General features: G+C 52.5%; 3 protein-coding genes across 7 annotated transcripts; 2 read left to right on the plus strand and 1 right to left on the minus strand.

Moving 5' to 3' along the window:
• Positions 1-319: 319 nt before the first annotated feature.
• MTCP1 (mature T cell proliferation 1) lies at positions 320-1,537 on the plus strand (the record flags this gene model as incomplete). The annotated part of the gene is made up of 3 exons (XM_080352761.1): positions 320-1,063; positions 1,166-1,336; positions 1,490-1,537. The coding sequence occupies exons 1-3, from the start codon at positions 956-958 to the stop codon at positions 1,535-1,537; spliced, it is 327 nt and encodes a 108-aa protein (XP_080208887.1). The 5' UTR covers positions 320-955.
• CMC4 (C-X9-C motif containing 4) lies at positions 1,332-6,441 on the plus strand. The gene is made up of 3 exons (XM_080352762.1): positions 1,332-1,805; positions 2,720-2,787; positions 6,226-6,441. The coding sequence occupies exons 2-3, from the start codon at positions 2,730-2,732 to the stop codon at positions 6,393-6,395; spliced, it is 228 nt and encodes a 75-aa protein (XP_080208888.1). The 5' UTR covers positions 1,332-1,805; positions 2,720-2,729; the 3' UTR covers positions 6,396-6,441.
• Positions 6,442-7,342: 901 nt separating this feature from the next.
• FUNDC2 (FUN14 domain containing 2) lies at positions 7,343-15,354 on the minus strand. Of its 5 annotated transcripts, none has more exons than XR_013922779.1 (6): positions 15,303-15,354; positions 14,696-14,846; positions 13,250-13,325; positions 11,956-12,090; positions 11,140-11,332; positions 7,343-7,365 (listed from the first exon to the last, which is right to left on the minus strand). XR_013922779.1 is itself a non-coding variant. In XM_080352760.1 (5 exons), exons 1-5 carry the CDS (start codon positions 15,319-15,321, stop codon positions 11,255-11,257), a joined length of 459 nt encoding a protein of 152 aa, XP_080208886.1. In that variant the 5' UTR covers positions 15,322-15,354; the 3' UTR covers positions 8,404-11,254. The 5 variants fall into 5 exon arrangements, 3 of the variants coding, with proteins under 3 accessions (XP_080208886.1, XP_080208884.1, XP_080208885.1); XR_013922780.1 differs by lacking the exon at positions 7,343-7,365 and adding an exon at positions 8,404-9,832; XM_080352760.1 differs by lacking the exon at positions 7,343-7,365 and having other exon boundaries at positions 8,404-11,332.
• Positions 15,355-22,034: the final 6,680 nt, after the last annotated feature.

Consider the following 22,034-nt stretch of genomic DNA (forward strand, 5'->3'; position numbering starts at 1 on the left):
GATAGGAATATTGCATCTGCTTCGTAGCAGAAGGATGTTATGTGTATTACAGCTTAACTCTGTTCTACTTTAAACCTAGATAAAGAATGAAGACTGTCTGTACCATTTTGATTACCTCTTCTAGGGTTCAAAGAGAGAATCATTTCCCCTGATCTTCATTTGCTAATGGCTCAGCTTGATCTAACTGGTACACAGATAAACTTGCTGTTAAACAAAAATTCCGGTAGGAAGAACCACCTCAATGTCCAAAATTGCTTTGCCCCTGCTGATGCCGGTGGCTGCTCTCTGTAACCATCTAAAAGCCGAACTGCGCAAAGTCACGAGAGCTGTTCCCAAGAAGCTCCTATGTGAATGGACAGTGCTGCCGTCCTCTTGAGAGATGAGATGAAGGACCCGTCACAATGACAGCTCTGCGAGTTCCAAATGTGAGAGTCGTGCATATGGAGTTTCATGAGTTACCTCCAGAGTGATCTTCGTTCTTGTTAAGCTAATTTCACCTCTTGTCACAAGTTTTGCTTTTTGGATTTAGACCATCAGTAGCCACGGGACTCTTGTGTAAATCAGTTTTTTTCTTTTTATTTTTATTTTTTTTTCACTATTTTACACAGAGACTGTTATTAGGACTGTTAGTGGAATAAGCAAAGCCAATATTCACAGGGTTTAACTTCGTACCTATAGCACCTTTTGCCCCAGAATGCCTTACAAACGCCACGCAGCACACACATCCCAGCGTACAACCTCTCACGACATTTCTATTCACTTAGGCACCACCTTAGTTTCCCAAGCCGACTTCTAGGGACATTTCAGCACGTAGCATCTCATACAGACGTCACCCAGAGGTGCCTTTCAGGTCTGAGAGCTTTCTCCGTGAATGTATTCAGAGCTAAAGAGACCATGCGTGCATCCTGCGGGTTGATGCCGTCCACCTGAGGAGCGTCCCGGAGCGGCCGAGGGAATGGCAGCGGGAGGGCACGCTGGCGCTCCTCCTGTGCGGCTGTGGGTGCGACGCGTAGGTGTTTACTGCGACGAGCACCGCAAAACGTGGCTTGTGGCTGCGGAAGAGGCAAGTGTCCTTTGAGCTTCCCAGGGGTTGTAGCTTTGCTGTTGCAGGTGCTTGTACTGCATTGCCAGTAACTGCCTGCTCTTTTTGTTACTTTTCCCCCAGGAGGAAGGTATGCTGAGGGCTCGGATCCAAAGAGTTCAGGTTCCCCTGGGTGAGGCGCTGCGACCCAGCCAGCTCCCCCCATCCCGGCTGCCTCATATGTGGCAGCTGTCCCAGGGTGAGCAGTACAGGGATAGTAACTCTCGCGTTTGGGAGATAGAGCACCATCTCATGGTAAGGATGGTGGCAACAATAGACCATAGTCATGCCTGTTTGTGAAGTCATTTGAGATCCTTGAGGGACAGCAAAGGACTGTTATTTTGTTGAAGTCCATTAGCTCAGCCACAGTACCTGTAGACGTATTGAACTTTTCCTTGTCGCTTACAGCTTGGTGGTGTTGAAGAACTGCTGCTTAAACTCGTGCCTGGTGATTAATCTGGTATGTGTAGACATTACCCCTGCTTTGTACTGTACTCTGTTTATTCCCAGTCATCCTTTAATATGACTTTTTGTCTTTCAGGAGCAGTGGCTCTAGGAGGATGTCGTTGTATATTTTGTACAATAAATGATTCTCTCTCCACTGAAATGCAGCCACCTCTGAGGTGGAAGCAGTTAAACAACACACAGCAACATCACACAAGAGTTTAGGACAGGCAGTGAAGAGGAGTATTGTGTCCAAGTGAAACATCAGGGGGAGTTCTAGGTAGGCAGAATGTAATTGCCCCAAGTGGAGTTTGGCCAGGATGCTGGAAATAATGTCCTAGCGATAGTGAAAAGTGCTGTGGGCTGGGGAGTTATCAAAAATCTGAAAGGCAGCCCCTGCCTGGCTCTGGGCAGGGGCAGGAGCTGAAGTCCCACTACCGCGTTCGGTGGCAGCGGCGCTTTCCTGGAGAGGTCTCCCATCCAACTACTCGTACCACCAGTTCTGCTTGTCTTTTGATCTCTCAGGGAAGATCACAGTCAGAGGTGTCAGAGCTGCAGAGAGTCAAACTGAGTGTCTGAAATACTGCTTTCTAGGGATCTGAACAAGATGGGACTGTCCTCCAGTCTGGTTTTGGGGGGGATGGGATTTCCAAGAGGCTTTTTCCTGGGGAGGAAAAAAAAAAGCCCTTATCATTGTCTTTCTGGGACATCATACACAACAAAGTTATTTTGTTTTTAAATGCCTCCTCCAGCTGCACTTATATGACTAACACCAAATCCTTGGTTGTGTAGAGCTCACAGGGATGGCTTTTGCACATACATGTTTTAGTATAAGGTCTAGAGGCACAGAACTGTTAAAAATCAGTCAGCCGTGTTAATTTGAATCTTTGCTGGTATCCTTGTGCATCCAAGTGGAAAAGGACATATTTTGACCAGAGAAAAGAAAAAGGCCTTCAAGCCTCGCAACATAAAACTTCCTGTATTCATCGTCCACATTTTCATCCTTTAGTCAGACACAGAGAATTATTGTGTATGTTGGCAGGCATCTGCAAGCAGCAATATACATTTTCTGAACTGTCTGTGACAGAGAGGGAAATTGGGAGCTCTTAAAAGCCTTGGGTTTAAGACAGTGTCTTGTCCCCCACCCCCTGGAAAGCATGTTGTTTCTACAGTAACATTTTCCTATCATTTTAGTTCTCTGAACATGTCCCAGAAGGATCCCTGCCAGAAACAAGCCTGTGAAATACAGAAATGCTTGCAAGGTACCAAGTGTCACTTTGTCTTTTTGGTGTCTTGATTTTTGGTGGAACTTAATTCTTTTAGCTTAACCCTTTTCTCCTTTCACCTTGAAAGCAAGCAAGCACATTAGCATCACCTGCTTGCAAATCAAACAAAATTATAATGTGTGGTTTTATTAGAATTCCCTTGTGCTTGATCGTAAGTGACGAGACACCATTAGTACAAAACACAGTGTTTGTAACAATAATGTGCCTGTTTCGGTGTTCTCCGTGCTGGTGGTGAGATGCCGTGTGCAGTGTTGGGACTCAGCTGTAGGCGGGGAGAGCCAGACATGAGGATAAACTCTCACAGAGTGGGTAGTGAGGTAGCGGGTGGATTGTATGGAGAGACTGCAGAGCTTCTGGCTCAAGGAGTGTTTTAAGAGCAGGTCAGACAGATGTCTGTCAGGAACAGGTTAGGTATTTGTGATCTGGCCTGAAGGTATGGGACTGTCTCCTTCTGGAGACCTTTAACAGCTGTTCCCTATCAGCTTAGCTAAATAGTTGTAGGGCCAACAGAGGTTATGTGATAATGTGCATTGGGAGCCTGAGTTGGGGAGAGCAGGCTTGTTATTTGCAGAGGACAATTTTTATTTTTTTAATTGTTGCTTTTTGGAGAAAGGATTTGCCGTGTAGAATGAGCAAGAGCAAACATTGCTCTGTGCCAAGGCAGCTCAGCAGCACGGGAAGGAATCCTTCCTGGCTCTCCTCGTGGAGCCCTGAGCCAGTGGGCTCTGAGCTGTACGAGATGATGACTCCTCGTGTTAGCTCAGGGATGACGGGGCGGGAGACCAGCAATGCCACAGCTAAAATCAGCCAGGCCAGTTCCACAGCACCGCATTTCTGCCTTTAATTTAACAACAGACTACAAACAGGTTAGCTAACAGGTTAGCTAAAATGTAGCAGGGAGGGAGTCTTGCTGGGGAAATAGAGAGATGGCTTTGCAAGCTGCAGCAAACACAGTGACTGCAAGCTGTGCAAATAACATATGCTCTACATGTCCCCAGCATTTGTCTAGATGGTACCTGTTACTGTCTGCAGGCCTGGAGCATTCTCCCATGAAGGGCTGCCTGCTCTCCCCATAGGAACTGTACTTAAAAGCTAATGTTTGAGCCTGTTTGGGTCCCATCTGTGACAGTGTTCCATTTTAACATCCATGGATGTTATTCCTAGTGTTTTACCTGTGTGGGTTTGTGTACTGGTTTGCTCTGAATGGTTAAGTGTTAGCAAAGAAGCTCTGTGACTCTGCACACTCCACTGTTCACCGCTTCTCTAGCGATCGTTTTGGACTGCTCTTGTTGTTCATGTATTATTGTGCTACGGAGGTGTCTGAGTTGCACAGATGAAGCAGCTGAGTTGACAGCAAAGCGATTTTTCCCCGTAAGAATTAATGCCATAGGCGATGTATACAGAGCTTTACCTGACAAATACATAGAGTGTACACGGTGCAGAGGACAGAGGGCAGAAGCAGAACCTTTGGGAGATGCTGGCTTTTCAAAGGCTGGTTTTGGAGTGGGTCAGTGTTCTAAAAGATCTTGTCTGCTTCCTCTGTGAGACTGAATGCCACTGTAAATCTCTTCTGGTTTGCTATCCACTGTACGACTAACGATTGTGCTTTTCAGGAATGCATCCCTGACAGGTATTAATAGCAGGATGTGCTTGTGTGTAGCCATAGTTTTAGAAACAAACCTGCACAGGAACAGTTAGGAGAACCTTGGAGTGCTCGTAATCGGCAGGTCATCGCAGAGGGAGATGAACTGTCCTCTCCAGGGGCCTGCCGTGCCTCCCAGGCTGCCAGCTTGCACTGAGAAGTAACATCACCACAACCTTTTTTCTCAGGGGCGACCTCTGTGCTTGTGTTACAGGTCACTCACCAACCCAGTTAGGGAATTCATAGCCCAGTGATCAGAGCGGGCTGGCTTGCTCACTGACAGCATTCCTTGCTGCTTTCTGGGCTCTCTAGTGAATGCTGTGTTTGTCTGACATTGGGTTGCTGTTGCTTCTTTTAGTCTTTTAAGAATCAGTGGCAGGTGGGGGGGAGAGTACAGCTGCGCAGAGGTTGCGTAGCTCATTCAAGGCAGGGTGGGTATCTCTGCACGCCCTGCGCTTCTGTGCAGGCAGGCAGGTAGTTGTTAATTCAAGCCACGGACTCTGTCTGCTCACATACCTGTGGGGCTCCTCTCCAAGAGCCTCGTAGCCAGCCCTGCAAAGCACTGTGGGCTTTGCCACCTCGGCCAGCAAAGTGCCAGGGCAGAAAGGATGCTGGAGAAATCATCTGTGTCCTGCAGTGCCTAAAGCTGCTGGGGCTGTGAAATCTCTCCCAGTCTGAAACAAAGGTCATATGGAGAAAGTACAGGGGTGAGTATAGTTGTGCTGTACACAAAGGTGAGCCCAGAGATCCCAGGTCAGACTAGGAGGTCGTTTAGCCCCATGTCCCAGCTCTGGCAGTGTCCAAGAGCAGAACTCCAGGAAGGAAAGTGAGAGGAGGTCAAGTAACAGTTGTCTGGCTAAAGGGACCTCCTGAGCTAGAGGTGGAACCTTTGTATGGAAGGTGGTCGTGTCACTGGCTCTGTGCAGCCAATACTTTTATAATATATATTAAGCATACGCTTGATCAAGAAGAGTGGAACAAGCTATTTGAAAAAAATTCAGCTCTGCCAGCAAAAGAGGTAACATCAGTCTTAAAGAAACACATTAAAAAAAATCATCCCATTTCCCTAGTAAATGTCAAGAACAAGAGCAAACTTTGCATGAAGGAGATTTAAAAAAAAAAAACCAAAAAGATTCTTTTTGCCATTGTTAAGTTTTTTAGTAGCAAATATATTTCACAATAATGTTATATACTAATTTTGTACTTCTGTTGGACTCGGCTGCTGGTGCCTGGCTGAGCGTTCCTGTGACGCGCTGCCCGCCTTGGCGGCGCCGCAGAGCCGCAGCCGCAAAGAGGAGGCTGGCGGTCGTGCTCCTCACCCCTTCCTTTTACAAACCCCACAGGGCTGTCCCTGTTTATGCCAAGTCTTCTTTGGAGGATCTTATATTTACACTCAGGTGTAAACCGTGGCAGCTGGGCTGAAGACCATGGATGACAAGATCCAGCTTAAAAGCACACAGGCTAAAGTAAGGATTGAAGGGCAGCGATAAGGGAAACCTCATTTTTACTGTAGCGAGATGTGATAGCTGCAAAACTGGGGGACTGAAGCTGCTCCCACCCACAACAGCAAGGCTGCCTTTGCATGGCTTTAAGACAGCTGAAACTAGAGATTTTTTTTTTTAGGCAGAGAAAGTGATGAAATGCTTGTAAGCAGCTCTTGCTTTTCAGAACAACGTGCTGCGCAGCAGCTGAAGGGTTGGGATGGATGTGTCCCCTCTGGGGATAAAACTTGTTCCCCTCTGCAGACTTTGTGTCTCCTTTTTATTTTCCAGCGAACAACTACATGGAGTCCAAGTGTGAAACAGTGCTTCAGGAGATGCGCAAGTGCTGTGCCCGGTACCCCAAGGGCAGATCCATCTGTTGTTCAGGGTTTGAGAAAGAAGAAAGGGAGAGAGAAAAGCTTAAGGCGACTTCAGGACGAATTCCCCCACCACCTCAGTAACACAATGCAGCTCCAGCAGGTGCCGGAGCACAGACTCACCTGTAGAGCTTGTGTGTGTTTTTTCAAGCCTTCTTTAGACTTTCAGGAAAGCCAGATCGCTCCTGGAACACACCACCCGGCACACCAAAAAGTATAATGCAGTACCAACAGATGGCCTGGTTAACAGACTTTATTCTCTGTACCAAAACATCCTCTATGTTGTCTTCGCATCGCGCTTGTGTCCGTGAAAAATCAATTTGGTGTTCTTAGAATGCTTACCTTACTCTAATCCATCCTTGCTCGCAAAATGGAGAACTGGAACCAAGTTATTCTGGCTTCTGGAGCGAGAGGTACAGGAAATAAGCTCAGCAGAGTGAGTGAGTTTAAGCATGACACAAGCCCATCTTGACACAGCAAAGGTATTGCTGCCGTCGTGCAGTAGTTCCAGACAACATTTGCCTGTCCAGTGGTTCAAGCTCAAGAATGGGAATCAGGTCTTGGGATTGTTCCTAGGTCTTGCATAGATCACGAGTGACTACACGTCACTTTGCCTAAGTGCCTCACTTTCCCACTGGACAGACTTTTGTTTACTTTATATTTGAATTGCCTACACGCTGCTATTTGCATGACAAAGATGTTACAGGAACATTATTTCAGGGATTGCTACAGGAATAGGATTTTTTTTTAAAAAGCAATATACATTTGAAAGATCTGACTGTTGATATAAAATTTATAAATTTATGTACAATTGAACACCTTTAAGCAATATGTTACAAACCCAGCGTGGTTCAAGCTGCTGGTACCCAGAGGCCTGTCACAAAGCCCTGGGCTAGATCCAAGAACTGATTTAGGCGCTGCTCACTGAATAAGCAGTTGTAGCACTTGGTTTCAACACAGCATTCCAGACTCACTCACAGGCCGGCTGTGTCAGGACTCCAGGGAGAGATGGCTTTTCAGAAGCTCTCACCCGTGCAGCAGAATTTCCTGTGACCTGTAGGAAGAGCTCAGCAGACAGGTTCCTGCATCACCCGTCAGACTTGCCTCAGTCTCTCCGTCCCCCGTAGCAGGAGTCCAGGCACCGCAGCAGGTGCCAGGTCCATTGTAGGGCCAGGCACCCCAATCTCAGACTTCAAACCCATTAGGCTCCTAACTCTGTCATTAGATCTAGCCGTAAAGGACTTTTGTGCTGTGATCAAGTACAACTTTTACAAAATACAGCTTCTATAAACAGACCACTGTAGTCTAGGCACAATAGCTGAGTGTATTGAAGCCTAGAAAAGCAAACCATCTGTATTCACTGCTCTGAAATACGAAATAAATGACTGGAACAAACTGCAGTCTCTGGTTGTTTACTGAGGGTACAACATAGCTGCACGCTGGGCAGCTTGGCTGCCATTCACCGTCCAGAGCTTCATGTGATATCATCGTGTTTAAATAGCAGCTACTTGATATTTTTATAACCAGGCTCAAGATCAGAATAATTCAGGGCTAGCCTTCCCCCTCCCACCAATTCCCCCCAGCAAAACCAAACAAAAATAACAAAACAAAACCAAACCTTAAGACAAAATAGGGCATTCAGTATTCTTGAAAAGTAGGGGAAAGTGATGACAAGGTTGTGAAGTGGCTCAAACACTTGACACATTGCTCATTTTTCCCTTTCGTGCTATCTGAGCAGGAGCAGTGGAAAGAAAGTCACGAACAGACAATAAAAACAATAAATGTTTAGGCATCTGTTACACCTATTAAAAAGAAAAGCCTCATCTCCATGCCCATCTCTACTTGGGTGGAGCAAACTTGCTCAGCAGGGAGGCTCTGAAGCCAGGCTGGCAGCAGAATCACCTCCTGCCCCAGAAGCATCCCACCTTTTGGCAACCAAGGAGAGGGGTTTGCTAAGGCAGCCCGTGGTGACCTGCAGGGAAAGGGCAGGGCTGCTGGCCTCACGCTGGAACTGCTCCCGCGAGTCCAACGTGCAGGGCCACACAAAACCAGGCTGATTCCCAAGAAGTCAACAGACCTCACACATAGAAGCTATTAGAGCAAAACCGTTTAATAAAATATCACTTCAACAAGCATTTACATACAATATATAAAAACACTTTAAAAGCCTAGTGTGTTTTAAACCTTATTATACTGGAACAAATGCCAGAAGTTGTTGAAACAAGACCAAAGGAGCAGGGGTGGGGGCGGGGGGTGGAACACCTCATCTTGGCACCTGCAACAATGAAAACGCATCCCCGCAGAGGCTAATGCAGCATCAAAGCTCCCAGTGTGGGCCCACAGCACCAGACGGTACCTGCCACCAGCCCAACGCTGGCACAGCAGAAAGATTCGCCAGATCCTGATGTCCCTGTCTGTTCCCAACCTGCATTCACATCAAACTCAACATGATTTTGTCGCTTGTTTTCCCTTTCCGGCAGCAATTGAGGCGTTTTAGCTCCCTCTCTGGGCCATTTCTCTCCACAGCAGCAAGTCGGGACCCTGTGGAGCAGAACCCAGTGCACCCTTCCCTGGGGAGAAACAGGGACTTATTTGAGCCTGAAAAACATCCCTAAGGTCTGTTAATGATTTACTTTGAGTTTTATCGTTGGAGAAAGCTTTGTGGACATAAGTGCATCTCAGAAGAAGTTGTTTTATGCAGCACACCAGGCAGAGTGGCAGCAATGCTGTTTTCCTACAGGAACAAGAGATGCCCTGCAATACAAACGTATTAATTCATGAACGTTCAGCCCTGCAGGGTTCCTACAACACAAAACAACCAACCAAAAAAACCCCAACAAAAAACACCAAAAAACCCCACCACCACCTGTCACTCAGCTCCCAAACACCAATTTACTGAAGACCTATGTGCTGCATCATATCACTCCTGGACAGCTTTTAGGAAGACCATAATTAAAAGGACATGAGCCAAGCTGCTCCTTCATTCCCCTTGGCCATGTATGGCAGAACAGGAGCAAAGAAACCAAATTCTGTTTCCTAATTACCTGCAGCCCCTTTTCAGATCCTGAAGGGGAGAAAACCTCAGCTAAATCAATGTGTTGCTACACTGGCACTTCCATCAACAGAGCCGAGACAAAATTAACAACCGCAAGCGCTCATCCCAAAACCTCTGGTGGACGAATCCACCGTTCCAGCAGCTCTCGGGGAAGATCCCCACTTATAGCCACAGTGCGAGCGGCAACTATGCGAGCGGCAGCGATGATCAGAAAGGCAACATGCAGCACTGGCGACAGGGTGCAGCCACTGAGCCAGGTGCTGCATCCCCATCACCATGTGCATCATGCCTCCCTGGCATGTTTCCCACTGAAGGATGAGGTGATTTTCACATAAGAAGAACATTCTTGGCAAGAACTCCTACCTGTACCTGCTGGAAGACAGCTCGCCACCACCACAGAAGCCTGCGCGCTCTGGAAAGCGGCAATGCCAGCCCAGCACTCCCAGTGCAGCACACCTCAGAACACCTTGAAGGATTTGGGTTGGGCTTTTTAATTTTCTCTTGTAGGTTTGAGCTCTGCTCTGCACACAGCTGCACTGGGACAGACTGTCCCAAACCAGCTGAGCTCTGCATCTAGGTTGCCTCCCCACCTGCAAGAGAAGCGCTGCGGCTGACGGAATTAAGCAAGCAGCTTTTTTTCTTTGTGGAAATGGTAAATGCAAAGAAGGAAGGAACATAACCAAGACAGAAAGTATGGAAATGAGCCACTCACACAAGAGCACAACCCGGCTTTCCCAACAGTTTTGTCATTTCAGTTGCTTGCAGAGACCGAGGGGACAGAGTTCATGCTCTGCAGAGGCAGGCAAAGGACTGCACTCCAGATCTCACATCCTCTCCCACCCCTCCGGCTGAGCTGGCAACAGGGACCCTGGAGCAGGGCAATGTACCCTAAACAGGGGTGCGTTTCCCGTCTGCCATCCCATGCCGCATGGTTACAGCTCTAAAAGCATCACAACACCAAGGTGGCCAGAAAAGGTCATGGCAGACCTCGAAACACCAGTCTGAGGCCTGAGGTGATTTACAGTAAGCGGCGCAGCTGAAATGCACGCTGCCTGACACAGACAGCTGGAAGGCTGCCCACCACAAGAGAGCACCTCAGCACATTTCGAAGGCTGAGCAGGCAGCTAGCAAGCCAGAAAAGAGCTCGACAGTGCAGGAAGCTCGCTGAATATCAGAACACATGATAAGGAAAGGGCCTGGAGAGTCACCCACAGCACTCAGTTTCCATCAGTGGTGCCAGTGCTGCAGTTCCACTGAGGGGTATAAATAACAGCAAAGGAGAAGCTAAACAGCCATCTGTGCGCAGTGCAATGGCAGGGGGAGAGCAGAACCCCCAGCATCACACATAGCATGAACTCGTTCCTTATCTACCTGCCCTGGACACAGCCCAGACTGTTCTCGGACACTTCTGCAGCCACCCAAGGACAGCCAAGCGCATTTTGGATTGCACACACCATCACAGAGCTTTCCAGGTACCAGGGTAGAAAATGTGCAAGCTAAACAGCAGTGAACAGCTGACAGCTGTTGTACACATATACTGGTGGACAGGTACATGTAACAGCCGTATGCACCTGAGAAGAAGCGCATTTAAGATATTTCTCTGCCACTACATGTTTATGAGGCTGTAACTCATCAGAAAATTTGGGACTGGGCATATTTAGTGGGGAAAGGAATCACAAGGATACATAAAGACTGATCCCAGCACCCTAACAGTCCAGACAGCGGGAAAGGTTGGAAATGATAAGCAGTGCCGTAAAAAATAAGGGCTGGAACCTGTGAGCAGAAGGGACTGAGCCTGCCAGCAACATCCTTTGACTTCTAAGTGAGAGAGAACAGCAGTAGAAGAAGGCAGGGCAGGCTGGGCATGAAGAAGAGTCGAGCGCAGTTTCTAGGACGCCATTCCGAGCAGGAATCCTCCAGCAAACCCTCCAGTCAGGATAACATTCTTCTTCATAAATATGATCACCTACGCAGGGCAGAGAAGAGCCAACAGTGTTCAAGAACAGCAGGTCACCCGCCCACCTTCCCCATAAGAAGACACCACCATGCTGTTCTCCAAGGTGAGTGATGCTCAGAGAGAGGCCACTGCTCGGGCATGGGAAGTATCCTACCTAACGCCCTCCCCCTTCCCTAATCTCCTACACTGCCCCAGTCCCACAGCAGTTTGGATCCTCCAAGAGCTGCAGCCTGAGCTGGAGCTGATGTGCTCCAGGGCTCTCTAAACCCTGCACAGTCAGTCTGCTGTGTGTGCCAGACTGGGGTCCAGCACAGCCCAGGCCACTTTGCTGCCAGATCTGCTTGGCTGACTTGGTCTGACTGAAGAGACTTCTCCCCACAAGCCCAGCAGGTTTTAGCCCAACCCCAAGGAATTTGCAGCAACACATGGTGAGATGGTGTCATGTCTAGAAGCCACCGTAGTTGTCTCAAATACGCACAGATAGCTTTGCCAACTCTCCAGTTGTGCCATCATGCAAGCATTCCCTCCTTGTATTGGCACAATGTAAGATCCTTAAGAGCCCAAAAGTCAATCCCATTTTCTGCTGTCTCTCCACCCAAGCACCTGCACGTGCCCTGAGAGAGTTGTCTCACCTCATCCACTTTGCTTTTCACTTCTGGAGACATTTTGTTACCACTGCTGTGAAATTTCAGCTGCTGCTTGGCTTTGTTCACGTCCCGTTCTACTAGCTTCCAGTCCACTTTGATGTATCCTGTGTGGTTTGCAATCTGGAGTTTTGAGGCATGGAAAGAAAGTTCCTGGAATGAAGTCCTGCATGACCAGGGGTAAAGAGACTCCTCTTGCCCACCCACCTTCCCTGACCACAGCCACCTCACACATACTGGTCCAGTGGCTGAGAGGATGAGCACACTAGATTAAAAACTGGACAAAGGACCATCCCTGTATGTATTAACTGCCCTGCAACATCTGCCTCCCACAGTAATCCCCTAAGAGCAGGGCACACATTGCAGCTTAGCTCATTTCAGCCTCTATTCTCTAACGTAAAGCTGGCATCGCCTCCCCCATCACAACTGCCATGTATACTGTCGGGACTCTGTGCAGCTCTCCCGCTGCCGTGGGTGGACGCAGCTATTAATAGCCTGTTCCTCTCTAAATATTTTATCTGGTCAAGATGATTCAGCTGTGAAACTCGCCCTGCTCAGATCAGGCTTTGGCTTTCAGCAGAACAAGCAGAGCCAGAGAAGCGAGGAGAACAAGTCACACATGAGACAGCGCCTGAGAAGAAAACATGTAAGGCTGCTGAGCGAGGCCCGAGAGCTGTTCTGTCTCCTGCAGGACGTATGAACTAGCTGCCCACATCCGAGCAGCTCCCCTCAGCACCAGAGTTCTTGGAAACCAGGATAAAGGGTTGAAGACAGAGAGAGATCTCTGTTTCTCTCCTCATCCCTGACACTTTACATCTGTGCCGGCCTGACTCCTCAGGTGGCCAGGCTGACGTGAAACATACCACTGACATGGTCAAACCGCTCCTGGCATTCAGGGCTGTTCCTCCGGGAACACATCTCCACAGGCACCGGATCAGGCAGTTCTGATCAGACAGCCCTGCAGCAGGAGCGGTTTGCTGCAGCCAAAGGCTGCCTCCCGCTTCACTCAGAAACAGCCCCACGTGCCTTGGGCCTGGCCCTTGTTGCAGACCCCAAGCAGACGGCGCCTTGTGGCAATCCTTAAGTTTACGCACGCCGATCTCGCTTTGCTGCTGCATCTACGTACCCCGGGGAACACACAACTGTGACATCCACGGCCACACAGAGCTCCCAGCAGAGCGGGGATCTGTCCCCACACACCCCTACAGGTACCTATCGCTAGACAGCCCTTTGTCCCCAGCAGCACAGTTCTTGGAAAGCCCGGTCCGCTGTTCATACACACCTGAAGCAGGAAAAAGCCACCTCCCACCGCTGTTGCTGCCAGCTTTCCAACTTTCTGGAAAATGAATCCAGTACACCTACAAATCAACCAGGATCCAGTCAGGAGAATGAGATACCGCACACACACTCCTCAGCATGCTTCCCGCAGGCAAGGCTGCGGCAGTAATTACCCAAGACTCGGGGACAGCCTGATGAATGGCAGAAGAAACCCACATGCAACCAGAGAGAAAGGATTTGCACCCAGCCAAAAGTGAACCTTTATAGCTTTTTAATTCTCACTACTGCATTTCAGCCTTTTGATTCTTATCTGTTCAATGTCAACCTTCTTCCACAAGAGTAATCGGAAACACGTCGTTTCACCAAAATCAACACGTGATTTTAGGTTTTTTGGGGGTTTTTGGTTTTTAACAGGTGTAATCTCTAAAGGGAAATTAGGCGGCACATCTGCTGCTGCTCCATGATAGAGCATGGGGAGCAGATCACAAGGTAAGCTTCTTTCATGCCCAAACAACTGCTTACTTTTCCTTTTCATTTCTCAGGAGAAAAATGCTGAAACAAGCTGACAGCAGTGGTCTAAAGCTATACTGGTCTCCAAACTGGGTTACACACTCTCAACATGAAAAACATCACTGCAGTCACTAGAACTCCATCAAGTGCCACCGCACCACTCAGTCATGCAGCAAAGGGCACGTATACTGTATCACCCAAACCAGACTTGACTTTGGCTACAGCTTCCTTCTCAACATTGCAAAACAACACGGCGACTTGTTCTTACCCACTTCTGAATATATACACTTAGTGAAGGTACAAAAGAGAGGTGGCCAGCTCGTATTTTTTATCAGAAAGTGAAGATCTCCCACCTACTTTCAAATGGGTAACCCTGTGTCGGATGAAGACAACAGGCACAGAAAGCAGCAAAGCAGTGTGATTAGACCAAGTTTTCAACTCGAACAATGCTGCTGTAGGAATGAAGTTGCAAACAGAGCCACAAGCCACGAGCCCCAGCGCCTACGACAAGTGACACGAAGCCCCAGAACCATGCCCATAGGCACAGCACGCCACCTCTACAGGGCATTTTTTTGCAGACGCTTGAAGCGCATCCAGCTCCATTGAATCCTTGTTCCAACAGACTCGTATCCGCCTGTTCTAAATTCAACACCACCACCTTATGCCAGAAGTTAAAGAGAATTATCTCAACTCAAAAATTAAAGCCTGATGCCATTTTCTTCCCTAGGAGTTAGTCTCAGTTCTTCAGCTCCACATTACAAACAGCTTTTAAGACCTCCCACAGTTCAGCGGAGTGAGCCAGAGCACAGTGGGCTGAGCAAGCTGGACACCTGCCTTCTCCGAAAGACTGCCAGCTGACCACTCTGCACCTGTCACCACGCTCCTCAAAGCCCAGCTAGCGCCCACAGGCAGCAGCAACAGCAACCCCGGCACATCTTACCATCCCGTGACCCCTCCGATCACCAGCTGCGTGGCCACATTGTATTTCTCAGCGCTCGACCCCGAGTTGGGAGCGAAGATCTTGCGCCACCAGGGCCGGTTCTTGGTGTACTCTGCCAGGTCCAGCACATTGAACGTGTCCTCCTTCGCACCTGCAGGCATCTGCAGAGGCTCAGTGCTGGGACTGCGGCCCCACCGCCCCCTGCCCGCAGCGTCCCCGGGGACACGGGGCCCCCGCCCAGCCACACAGCCCACGGGGCTTCCACTGCTCCCGGGCGCCTGGGAACCCGCTGGCCCCGCGCCCTCCCAGGAGGGCCTCAGACCAACCAAGCCCCCGGTGCTCCCGCAAGCCACGGCCCCGAGGAAAAGGCGACGGGCTGAGCAGCCCAGTCCCGGGGCCGTGCCCAAAGCGTCCTGCGGCGGCTCGGGCCCTCAGGCGGTGCCCATGGAAACGGCGCCGCGCACGGCACAGGCCCCGCTCTCCGCCGGGGTGTGGGCGAGCGGGAAACCAGGGACTCCGCGCCGGGGGAGAGGGGCGGGAGGACCAACTCCCCACCGCCCCCCACATCCCATCCCATCCCATCCCACCCTGACCCGGCCCGGCCCACCTCCGCCCGACCCCGCCATGGCTCAACTCTCCGCCGGGCCGCCGCGAGCACGTGACCACGCTGCGCAGGCGCGCGGCCACCGCCCCACGTGACCGCGCCCCGCCCCGCCCGCGCGCGTCATTGAGCGGGCACGCCCCGTGGAGCGGCTGGGCACGCGCGTGGGTGCAGCGCTGAGAGAGGCCACGCGCGTGGTGGGGCTGTGCAGCGCGGGCACTGTGGTCCGCGGGTGTCTGTCTGTCCCCCGGGTGTCTGTCCCCCTCCACGGGCCCCCTCAGCCCCGGTGTCCCGCTGCCGTGGGTCGCTCTGCCGTGGAGAACCCACGAGAACCGGCTCGGGCACGGTGTCACCGCAGCGCGGGGAGGCCTCTGGCATCCAGGAAAGGGACAAAGGGGCTTCACGGGTGTCTGAAAAGCTCCCTAGAGGCCGTGGCAGCTCGCTCCCTGTGGGCGGCCCCTCGTGGCCGCGGGACTGTGACCCCGCCCGAGCTGCGGCTCCTGCCGCTTGTGCGCAGCAAGCGCAGCCGGCGCGGGCAGCCCTGCACACGGGCCGGGCCCGGACAGCCCTGCACACGGGCCGGGCCGCCCCTGCCTGTGCTGGGTCAGGGGTGCGGGGGCCGGGGTCGTGCTGGGAGCACCGTGTGTGTGCACTGTGTGCAGCCTGCGCGGCCGCTCTGCCCTGCGCCCCTGAGCCGCTTCGGGCAGCCCAGGCGTGCTGCCTGCCTGCAACAAATGTTATTGTCTCCCTGCAACAACCGTCCTGCCAATTTCTGAACCATGACTTGCCCGAATTCCTGCAGAACAAAAGCCATCTACCTCCCACCTGGGGATGCAGCTGCCCAGGGAGTAGGAAAGTTGGAAAGGCTGAGACTCAACAGAAAAAAAGAAAAGAGAGATCCTCCTATGGAGATTGTAAGTGAAGGAGGAGCGGGCTTGACCCGTCTGGGGTTAACAGAAACCAGAGCGGGAGCAGGAGCTCAGGCGGCGCAGGCTGGGTGGGAGAACAGACGATGTTCTGGGAAGCAATGTCAGCAGCCTGTCACGGTGGATGGGACATCCAGCTCACAAACAGCCCAGCACCTCCTTCCTCCTCGCAGGCAGGCAGGGACGTGTCGGGAGCCACAGCAGCATCGCACTTGTTTCCTGCACTGCCCTGATAAGGGGGAGCCGCCTGGAGCAGTGTTTGTGCACCCAAACTGAAGTGGTGGGACAGCGCTTCCCTGGGGACCAAGGAGTGATGTCTTGCACAGAGTCACCTTGTGCGGGCCAGTGGCTGCTGCCCACAGCAGCTTTGGGCCTTGGGACTCAGCCATCTGAGGTGGCAAGGACCAGACAAGGCACAGCTGGAGGGATGGGCACTGTGGGGTGCAGGAGGAGAAAAGCTGAATGTCCAGCCCCGTGCCCAGTCCTTGAGCCCCAGGGACCCTGTAGGCAGGATGCTCCAAGTGGATTTTGCTGTCATAACCACCTGGAGAAGGAGACTGCACTTCACAAAGGTTTATTTACACTCTGGTAACTTGAAAACTGCTGCATTTGCTCTCCTGGGCAGGCAAAGCTCCGTGGCGTTGCTTGGGATCAGGGGTCTCCTCTGCTCCCACCACACTCCCAGAGAGCCCCAGTCATCCTGTCCCCAGCAGATCAGAGGGCAGCTCCTGTGGGTGCAGTGTGGCCACCCTTTGGTGACCCAGTAATCAGATGTAGCTGTTAGCGAGACTGTCAGACAGATCCTACACCGACTACTGAGCAGCCAAGAGCACCATTGTCTCCGTGGGGTCTCCACCTCGGCTCTGGGCAGAGCCAGCAGCCAGCAGAGCAGCTTCCCTGGGGAAAGAAAATGTGGTGGCTGGGAGGGGATGGCTGGTGGGGAGGGGTGGCTGGGGACAAGTGGGCGCCTGCCAGCAATGTTTCATCTTGGAAATCCCATCTGAACACCGATGTTGCGTGGCACTGGATGTCTGCTACCTGGTAGTCTCCCATCCCCATGCAGCACGCGTCTCTGGTTTGTCTCCGTGCTCTGGGCAAAAGGCAGCCCCCATGCCCTGGGACCAGGCAGGGTTCTTCTTGTGCCTCTTGGGCACAGCTGGGAGGTTCCCTGCACACGTGGTCACTGGCCTGGGCATCTGCAGCATGGCCCCATTTTTCCTGGCACACTGCACCGTCACCCATGGCAGGTGATCGACTTCCTCCCGCAGTGGGGAAGGAGCTGGGCTGACAGGGGGCTGGAGGGGCTGCAGGGCTGGGCCTGCTCTGTGGGGGGGTCAGGCCCAGTTTGGTATGGAGGGCGGCACAGGAGCTGGTGGGCAGAGCCCAGCACTAGCACCCTGGCACCCCGCAGGCACTGGGGCTCCCTGCAAGGCGCTTTCCTGGCAAGCAGCCCTGTTCAGCTCAGGAGACACAGGCACGAAAAGCCGTTCCCCATCTCAAAGGCTTCCCCTCCCTCCTGGCACCACCACAGCCTCCCAGCCAGGCTGAGCTGCAGCTCACCAGCCCGCACAGGCTTCCAGTGGCCATGCACAGTCAGGGCAAGCGGTACTGGGCAATAATGTGGTCAGCAAAACTAAGTCCCCCCAACAAGTCCCCCCTTGCAGAGCCCCCCCAAAATGCTCTGTAAATGAACCCACAATGCCCCTTTGGGCATCTCAGCAAGCCACCATACCTGGCTACCTCCACCAGATGCCAGGGTCCCTCGTCGATAGGAAATGTATCCCCAGCGTGTGGGGACCTGAGGGACTCAGTGTCCTAGGGCTCCCAAGCTGCTGCTCCGGTGGCTCAGTGTGATGTGGCCCTGATGCTGCCAGCCTCATGGCCCCGGCTGCACAGTGCTCTGCCGAGGCCACCAGCGTGTCGCTGCTTTTAGTATGGCGAGAAGCAACGTCTGAATTCCCCTTCCCCCGGTCTGGGACATCTGCGTGCGTGTCACACAGCTGCGCGGGGACAGCCCCGGCTCGGTGGCTGGCTGGGGGCACACTGCAGCTTGCAGAAAGGAAATTTGTAGCTCAGCCCCGTCAAAGCAAGAGTGTGGGGATTTTCAGCAAGGTTTCTCTCTCTACCGCTGTCGCTCTGTCTTTTCTCATTTTCTGGAAATGAAACAAATTGGTGCTCCAGCCGTTCATGCTACTTGGTGTCTATGGGTGGGGGTGACAGCCTTTCTCCTTTCCTCCTCCCCAGCTGCTATGGGGACTTTTCAGAACAAATGGGCTCTCCTCCAGCCTCCACCACTTTCACACTGCAAAGGAAGGGGCTTTCTGCTCCCACCTGCCAGCAGCTGGTGCACAACAGACACCAAAAACTGGGCATCCCTTGGGAACGTGACCCCATCTCCAGGCTGACCCAACAGCAGCAACCCTCAAAGCAAGCCTGGGGGAGAGCAATTGCTCTGAGCTTCATTTAATCAACCAGGGTCATTAGGTGACTTATGAAGGATGTGTATGGCTGGAGGCTTCTCTGGTTTTCCCTGGGCTGCTCTTTAGCAACAGCTGTGTAAAGCCAACAGCCATGGGGATCATCCTCTGGATGGTGAGACCCTCTGAATGTTTGTCCTCCCCAGTTCCTGCAGGCGCAGCCCCCCGGGCATCCTCTGTCAGGAGTGTGGCTGTTGTGCTCCTGCTGCCTGAATCATTCAAAGACACCTCTGACGTGAGAAATGACAGAGAAGGGAGAAATGCTCCGCTGACGCACTTACTGCAGGGAAATCCAGGGGAGGAGACCAGACTTATTTTTGGAACCTCCTCCACATTGGCATTTCTGCTCCGGGGCTAGGGAGCCTCAGGGCTGGATTTGCTGGATACTCAGGTGCATTGGTGCCATCGGTCCCGCTGTGCTGCTGCTCCCTCGGGGTCCTGCTGCCTGCAGGTTGGCCGGTCTGTGAGCTGCATGGGGCTGCAGCCCCTCTGCTCCGTCACTGCTGGGGTGCAGCAGCCGAGCAAGGTCTGCCTGCAGGTTCTCCTCCAGCCCGGAGCTTTGGTTCCAAAGAATGGAGTTTTTCCCCCAAGGACAAGTATGGGCTTTGCTCCTTCTGTGGTTCATCTGCACTAGGACCAAGGTTTGTCTCTCCATCTAGGCTGGTTTTGCAGCAGCCTGGATGGAGGCAAAAGCACCAGGAGAGATGCCTTTTATTGACAGGTGGGTTGGTGAGTTGTTTTAATATTTTTTTCTTCCTAACTGAGACAGTAGGTTCTGAGAAAAGCAGCTCTTCCAAAGCACTTCTGCCCTTGCAGAGCACAGTGGGGCTGGTTGCATGGGATAAACATATCCCCTGTGACTAAACCCCTGCGGCATCCTTCACTCCAGCTGTGCAGGGAGGCGCTAGGGAGGTGACAGGGATTTCCTACAGTATTTGGGGAAATGGGTCAGCATGGCATGGCACGCGTCCAGGTGGGCTGGGCAGGAGCCAGCTGGCAGCGTGTGCCCGGCAGCACAGGCAGGAAGCGTGGCAAACACACGTGGCAGGCACTTGCCCAGGGCATGTCTGTGGAAGAACAGGGAGGTGTCCTGCCAACCCTCAGGCTGCTGTTCTTCTTTCTGGAGCAGCCACACACCAAAACTGAGCCCTCCTAGGGCAGGCAGGGGCCAGGTGAGATACAGGCAGCAGTGGGAGATGCTCCAGCTCCAAAATGCTGGTACAAGGGGCTGGTCCTTGTTCTGCATCACCAGTGCCATGTCTTGGTGCCCTCTGCCCATGTGAGCCCTGGGAAGGGTGAGTGCCCCGTGGGTGGCTGCTGCTTCTGAGACGCTCTGCATTCCTGAGAAGCTGCCATGAGTCACTTGCTCTCTCACATACACACAAAAAAAGTCCCAGGAGAGATTAGATATGGCTCACTTTGTTCTGAGTCATTTTTATCTGCCCCAGCCCTGCATCGAGCCAAGAACTGCACAATTCGGGGAAACAACCAGTGCTTTCTGCATGCACGTGGGTCCTTGGCCCCGGCCAAGCAGATTTCTCTGGGACTCTTGGTGGTGGGAGCCTGTCCTGGTGTCCACATCACATTTGCATGAGAGGAGAGTGCCCTGGTGCTGCCTCACGGAGAGGTTTGGGGATGGGCAGATGCGCTCATGCTGTGCCTTGCTCCAGGCAGGACGGGGATGCCGATGCCTCTCCACAGCTCTCTCAAAGGCACAGCTATCTGCTACTGCCTGGCCCAGCCCTGCCCAGCTGGGCACAGGCGATGCTGGTGATTTGCAGAGGCACCCGCATGAGTCTGCAAAGCCCTTGGAAGCACCAGGGCTGTTAATGCCAACCCCCTTGCTGGGGCGTGTGGGCTCTGGTTTAGCAGCCTGTGCCAGGGGGACAGCCGGACTCCCTGCGGATGCCCAGCTGTCCTTGGCACGTTTCCTCTGCTCCGACTCTCACGTGTCTGCACAAAGCTACTCACTGCATGCAGCAAGCAGCAGGATCTGGCCTTCCTCCGGTTTTACACCTGGATTCTCCTTCCCACAGCCTTGAGTATCTTTATAATACAATTTTCTTTCTGCTCCCTCAGGTTGGATCCCATCTCTCCAGGTTACTCTTATGTCTCTAGGCTGGGAACATGGAGCTGCCTCCTGGTGGCTGAAAATGGTTAAATCCAGCAATTCAGGACCTGCCAGTGTCACAATCATTAATTTCTGATCCAGGCTCTGGCCACTACAGCCTCCAAGGGAAGCTTTGCCTGACTCCCCTCCGTGATCCATGAATGTCATCATTCCACAGCACCTGGAGCATCCCTGCCAGGGTTAGAGGCAAGAAACCCCCATGTTGTCCCACCCCATGCAGTTCTCCAGCACGCAGAGCTGGAGCACCCCTCCTCACAGCCAGCCCCAGCTCTCCCTACGTGTCCATCCCACGCTGCCACCCCCCAACTGCCCTCTTCACAGTCACGTTGTCTCCTTGGCGACATTTTCCCTATGTGCTTGTTTCTGGAATAAACACCTTTTCCAGGCTTTCCGGGTGAGCACAGTCTTACAGCAGCGGAAGATTCCCAGACGGGATGACTGGAATAAAGTCACGTCCATACTGCGGGGGACACCGGTGCCAGAAGCACAGCCCAAATCTCCCACATCTCTCCCAGCCCTCTGGCTAACCCTTTCCCTTCCAGCACTGAATAATATCCTTCTACTTCACATGCCTGGGCAGGTGGTGCAGAGTACCCGGGGCATCCCCAAGTGTGAACACACCACTTGTTTTGCCCCTAAATACTCGCTGGAAAACATGGAGCAGCTTGTTGCTCATCTTCCTTGCAAAGAAAGAGCTGGGCACCAAGCCAGCTGTCGGCGCACGAGCTGGAGGAAATGTGTTTCTCACTGGCTTTTTGCCTCTCCAGCAGCAGGATGGGGGGGCACGGACTGGAGAGCACTTTCTGCCCCAGCTCCTGCTGCATCAGCCATCGCCTGGGTGGGTGCAGGAAGGAGCGGGGGCCCCTCAGTGGGTTGGGGTTTTACACAGGCCAAGAGGGTGTTCGCCCAGGTGCTCTTTGCTGCTGCCATGGGAACCCCGGCCAGACATAGATGCCCGGAATGGTTTTCCCCCTCAGGCCCGGGGCTACCGAGGTGGAGAGGGTGGGGGTGTCCCCAGGGAGGTGGTGGGAACTGGCCCCTGTGTGGGGGAGGGTGACAGAGAGCTGTCACCACCTCCTCAGACATGGAGTGCTCCTGCACTGTGAGCTTGTGGGGCTGAGATGCCCAAGGTCATTCCCAGGCTATGCTGGACTACCTGGAGCAGTGGGGCATTGGGAAACATGTTCCTGCATCCACTGGGATT

This window comes from Nesoenas mayeri, assembly GCF_963082525.1.
Source record: "Nesoenas mayeri genome assembly, chromosome: 13".
Lineage (NCBI taxonomy): Eukaryota > Metazoa > Chordata > Aves > Columbiformes > Columbidae > Nesoenas > Nesoenas mayeri.